Here is a 5,744-nt window from a genome sequence, read left to right on the forward strand (position 1 = left end):
ATCTGGTGCCATTGAGCTAGGAACCAGTGACGTGGTGGGCTCCGGTTGCAGAGGAGGCGGGGGAGCAGGGGTGTTAGGGTTCTCGCCGCGAGGAAACTGAAATGGATAGGCACCAACCTGAGCTTAAACAGGAGGGGGTCAGCACATCGCTATCATGTCATGCGGAAACCTGTCAACGGAAGCTTCACCGTGTGATTTACAAATGAACTGAGAGCGATACGCCCTTGCCGTCAGATTTTTTATGGAACCGTTGGTGACGTGGTTCCCTTTGAAAACAGACGCCAATAGGTCCTTCAACGGTGCGATAGGGGTATTTCTAGTAGTGTCAGGGACCGCCGTTAAATTAATGGAACTAAAGATAGCATGCCTCTACTTGAAAAAAAGAAACAGAAGAAGAATATTATTTTTAAGTTTTCCTTTGTCTCTAGATGGTTACATATCCAAGCTCTAATACAACTTTTCGTGGGAATAATTGATTTGTGGATAATTACACAAACTAGAATATCTCATTAATAAGTCTGTATTTATATATCTTCTGCCAAATGAAGCCACGACTACTAGTTTGCCTATAAATAAAAGGCGTAGAACCTTATTTTACTGTAAACTAGCAAGTGTAATATGAATAAGAAGATAAATCTTGGACTGCATTTGTGTCCTTGTTTGCCTGCCTGCATAAGATTAGTAATCTTCTTAATTGTGGGACTAGTATGAAAGTATCCATCACCAAGCTATTTTTATACAGCAAATCTAGATATTTTTGGGAAACGTCAGAGAAGACCACTGTAGAACTCGTGGTGTGCCGTACTACATCGATCTAATATGCTTCTTCCGTAAGAATTTTATAAAGGCAATTGAACGACACTTGGGCATTAATAATAAAGGTACTGAATGAACAGGCGGGATGATTATACGAACGCCGTGCGTTTTGACAAAGATATCAAGACAATTGACAAAATGCTGCTTCGTAAAGATCACCCACAACCAATGTTGATCTCCATACTTGGGGAGAGTGGTGTGGGAAAGAGAACACTCGCAAGTATTATCTCGGATAATATGAAGGCGATTAATCATTTTGAAATTCTAGCTGAGACTGCTGGGTACAACATGCCCACCACAGAAGCTCTCCTTCAAAAAATCCACTACCAGATAGCACATCAAGGGACACGAGGACGTCAGCCAGATGACGAAGAAGGCATTGATATCACTGTCACTGACAAGATTCGTCGCCTCCTGGAGAAAAAGAGGTACCTGGTGATTATTGGTGACATATCCTCCAAAACTATGCTCAACTGTTTGTGGGCGTGCCTGCCAGATGACAATAATGGCAGCAGGGTGGTGCTCATATTGGATACCGAGAATGAAGAAGTCGCATCATATGCTAATGCCATGAACAAAAATGGCATCAACGGAATCCACCAGTTGAACCGCTTGGATGAAGAAAGAAGTGGACAGTTGTTCTGTTCGAGGGTCTTGAGGAAACGAGAATACAATGAAAATGATGAATACATGAGCATATACGACAGATTCATGTTCCGCTGGAGGAAAGAACAGTCCAACGAAGAGGGAAACATGAGGAAGTACCACAAGATCGTTTACGATATAACAGGGGGTTACCCTCTGGCTATAGTGGTTCTGGCCGGATTACTCCGATTCAAGGAGAAGCCGGGACAGTGGGAAGCACTGCTGCAACAGCTCAATTCTGCTTCTGCATCAGGAATGGAAGAAGCACAGGGCAACCAGATAACTGGAGCTGGACTGCACAACAAGTGGGAGATGAGCCCTACAACAGCTAACCTGTCCACAGGAACAACGATTGAAAGGGTCTTCTGGGCAAGCTTTGAAGACCTTCCCAATGATCTCAAGTCATGCCTCCTCTACTTCGCCGCTTTCCCCAAGAATAGCGCTCATTATGCCGATGAGTTGGTGCGGATGTGGATGGCCGAGGGATTCATCAAGCCACAGAAGGGCAAGACTATGGAGGAGCTCGGTCACAACTACCTCAAGGAACTGGTGGTGAGATGCCTTGTCCAGATTGAAGACATGAATGAGGTTGGTGGCATTAATAAGGTCATGGTTCACAGAAGCTTCCATGGGTTCCTGCATTCAGAGGCTCACGAGGCTGGCTTCATTGAGGTTCATGACAAACATGACATCTTTGTTCCACCATCGGTGCGCCGACTCTCTTACCACAGTCTCAACGGCAGATATACCACATTCACCAACAAGTTCCCTAAGCTGCGTTCCTTCTTGTGCCAAGTCAGTGTGTTAGACCAGGACCAGGATGCCAACAAGGATTGGTATGATCTCAAGTTTCTGCGTGGGTCCAAGTTCCTGCGTGTAATCTCCAGTAAGGGATTGAGGCTTGATAGTTTGCCCGATGAGATTGGTGACCTGGTCCACTTGCGGTACCTGCGTGTTCAATGCCTGGACCTGCAGGAGCTCCCATCAAGCATTAAGAGACTGCTCAATCTGCAGACACTGGACTTAAGGGGTACTCAAGTCAACAAGATTGACGCATGCTTCTGGAAGATTAAGACGCTGCGACATGTGTTTGCAGACAAGCTCATGCTTCCAGCGTCCATCACAGAAGAACTGAACGAGCTGCAGACGCTACATGGTGTAAAGCCTGACAACGAAGGAGAATGGAATCAACATAATTGCCCACTGCTTAAGATGACCAAACTCCGGTCATTGAACCTGTGTGGGTTCAAGCATGACAAGCATGGGGCTGCACTGGAGGGTGCCCTCACAAAGATGCATCTCCTTGGCCGCTTGAAGCTGCAAGGTGATGTGATTCCTTCATGCGTCTTCACTGCACACAGCCTACGATACCTTCAGATGCTAGTCCTTAGTGGCACTATCAAATGGGCTGAGGTTGCATCAGATGTTCGCAAGGTCCGACCGAACCTCGTTCAGCTCATAGTGTTCAAGAGTAGGAGTGAGGAGGTGCCCCATCACATCAAGGACCAACTGCAGGAGATGCTAGAGGTAATCGATGAATAGAACTGGATTATGCCTTCTCATCTCATCTACAAACTCATGTTGCCAGTTCAATAAATTGGTTTGGTGCCTTACAAACAAGAAGAAAGTTGCGGTAGAGCTGAATGGTACACTACATAAGGTGAAGGAAAATGTGTCTTTGTTTGTCACTCGTGTCTCCAAATGTCTTTAGTTCGTGAAACAATGTAGTATTGTACCGTGTTACTATGTCATAGTTGCTTCCAATCTCTATTTATTTATGCCTTCTTGTTGTTGTTGTTGTTGTTGTTGTTGTTGTTGTTGTTGATGTTGTTGTAACTGCAAACCATTATGTGTGTCAAATAAAAGCAACAAAAAAATTCATTCACATTCAAACCGTGGGGTAAGTTTATATACCATATCTGGCTAAGAGAGAGAGAGAGGATAGCCCTAAGAGCAACTCCAATAGCCCCTGTAAAAAACTTCCTGTAAAAGTCATTTTACGGGATGACCGTATAACTTAGGGGAAATTTCTAACACATACTTTCCTTAGTTCCCGTAAAAAAATCCTATGTCCTATTAAACGATGATGGGGCCCGTAAGCCAGTGACACGGTGTTGGGAGGCATGGTGACAGTGCCCGGAGAGGTGAGGCCGAGTAGGGGAGGCGCGGCGACGGCGGCCGGCCTGGCGGTGGCAGCCGAGTGCCGTGGTGGCTGGTCTCGCGGCGTGGCGGAGTGACCTACGTACAAGTCAGCGGCACTTGAACTGGCAGCCGTCCTCGCGGCGGCGCAACCACGCGGCATGGCGGGGCAGTGGAGGCGTGGCGGCGCGACGGCAGAGGCGCAGCAGCTGTCCGGCGGCGGTCCGGGGCTTCTCACGTGATGTTTCAGGCGGTTACCCGCCCGCCAAAATTATATGGGAAGGTCATCTTTACATAAACATGAGGGACGAGGGAGGTGATTACACAGGTTCCCATAAAAAAGTTCATGAGAGCTGTTGGAGGCTTTTTCCTGCCCCAAATTCCCTTAAACAGTAGTTTTTTGGGGATAAGGGAGCTTTTGGAGTTGCTCTAAGTAAGTTTATGGAAAGTTGCAGCATTGTTCTAAAAAATTGCAAATATGTTTTGTTGTATTGAGCATTTGTGTATTTCCCACTGGAGGGGCTAGGCTGCTAGGAAGTAGATGTTGTTCGGGGAAAGGTCTCAAATTTGATTGCTCAGTTTCAGTGGGATAGCAAAGCCAACTCCTCACAGCAAAAACCCTGCATTCACTACAAGAGAGCATACCATTAGGAGGAACATATGCTATACACCGGGCACTGGATCTTCCGCTGACGTTGTGGTGGCCCCAGTGATGTTGGAGGGCGTCGGTGTCGGGGAGGAGGCCGATAGTGACGGGGTGACCACACAGGGGGCGCGCCGGAGACCCGGCGGCACCACCCCATGAGGGTGGCGGCTTCGGGAAGGCCAGATCAGCACGGGAAACCCAGTGGCACCACCCTGGGAGGGCAACGGCATCCAGAACAAGGTAGTAGCATCGAGGATCGAGGAGACGACAAGGCGGAGGGGATTAGGGAGGAGGACAGGAGGAGCAGAGGAGGCGGTGGTGGATATGTTTACACGCATGAATGGCCGCACTTATAAGGTGCGGCCATCTCAACCGTGAACTGACAGGCCACAATGACAACCCGTCTATGGTGCCCATGGCCCGTCGGCTGTGGATAAAGAGGCCCGTCAGTGGTCAGCAGGGTTTTGGGTACCAGGCAGAAAATTAGGATACTGTCCGGTATCCGCGTTTCTCGCTACCCCATGAGAAAGTTGCGTACCGAGCAAAAAAAATTGAATTTTATGAAATTCACCGGCAACAGTATGGTCAAGTAGGACAGGTAAGGTGCAGTGGTTTGGTTGTAAATATGATTGTCCCATCTCCGCGAACCTGTTGGTTCCTTCTTCGAGTCCCAGTATTTCCATCTTTGCTGGGTTTTTTTTGGGTTAACCAACTGTTAAATAAAAATTCACAAACACAGTTGGAGAATCGGTCCCACCACCACGCATAGGTTGAGGACGGACGGTGAGAACCTACCACTGCGCCAACAACGAGTTCGCAAACTACTTGAGCTTAGAACTAATATATTCCTAGTTTACAAAATTTTGAATTCAAATTGCGTTTAAAAATTCGAACGGTATTTCCTCGGAATTTCACGGTAACCACGGTATACGCGTTTCTCGCCCACCCTCGGTATTTTCTTGGGATTCGGTAGCCAAAACGTTGGTGGTCAGACCACTGGCAGGCCAAGTAAAATGAGCCCGTTTGTGATGTACCTCTTATGTTTTGTGTTTTGGTTTCTAAGGTAATTGATGGTTGGTTTAGGGTCGAAGATTTAGGTGTTTAGTGTTTTTGTTTGAACATATTGTTTGGGTCCTATACGTTTTTCATTGGGTCTCGTATATACAAAACTTAGGCGATCTGTCTAGTTAATATCAAGGGAAAACATACCGCGCTACAGCAAAATAGCGCTGACCTCAAAATACGCTATTAGTGTGTTATATTGCGCTATAGCGTGTTATTAGCGACGTGTTCTACACTTATATATTTAGCGAGGCAATTTTTACTATACTATAGCGTGCTATTAGTAACGCTATAGCGCGCTATTTTTCAGTGGTTAATATAGAAGACCCTGGTCGCATATGTGGGTGTTTGAACTATAAGTTGTTGTTTTATTCAACAAAAACAAATAATATAATTAGGGTAGTTTCCTAATACAGTTTGTCTAATTCACATCTAG

General features: G+C 46.4%; 1 protein-coding gene across 1 annotated transcript; it reads left to right on the forward strand.

Moving 5' to 3' along the window:
• The first annotated feature begins 888 nt into the window (after positions 1-888).
• On the forward strand, positions 889-3,136 carry LOC125540783 (toMV susceptible protein tm-2-like). The gene has a single exon (XM_048704343.1). It carries the CDS (start codon positions 889-891, stop codon positions 3,001-3,003), a length of 2,115 nt encoding a protein of 704 aa, XP_048560300.1. The 3' UTR covers positions 3,004-3,136.
• The last annotated feature ends 2,608 nt before the right edge of the window (positions 3,137-5,744 follow it).

Source organism: Triticum urartu, chromosome 2 (genome assembly GCF_003073215.2).
Source record: "Triticum urartu cultivar G1812 chromosome 2, Tu2.1, whole genome shotgun sequence".
NCBI classification, from domain to species: Eukaryota; Viridiplantae; Streptophyta; class Magnoliopsida; order Poales; family Poaceae; genus Triticum; species Triticum urartu.

What these genes read in the sequence shown, in the direction of transcription:
- LOC125540783 (XM_048704343.1), top strand. Translation starts at nt 889, where the DNA reads ATGAACAGGCGGGATGATTATACGAACGCCGTGCGTTTTGACAAAGAT.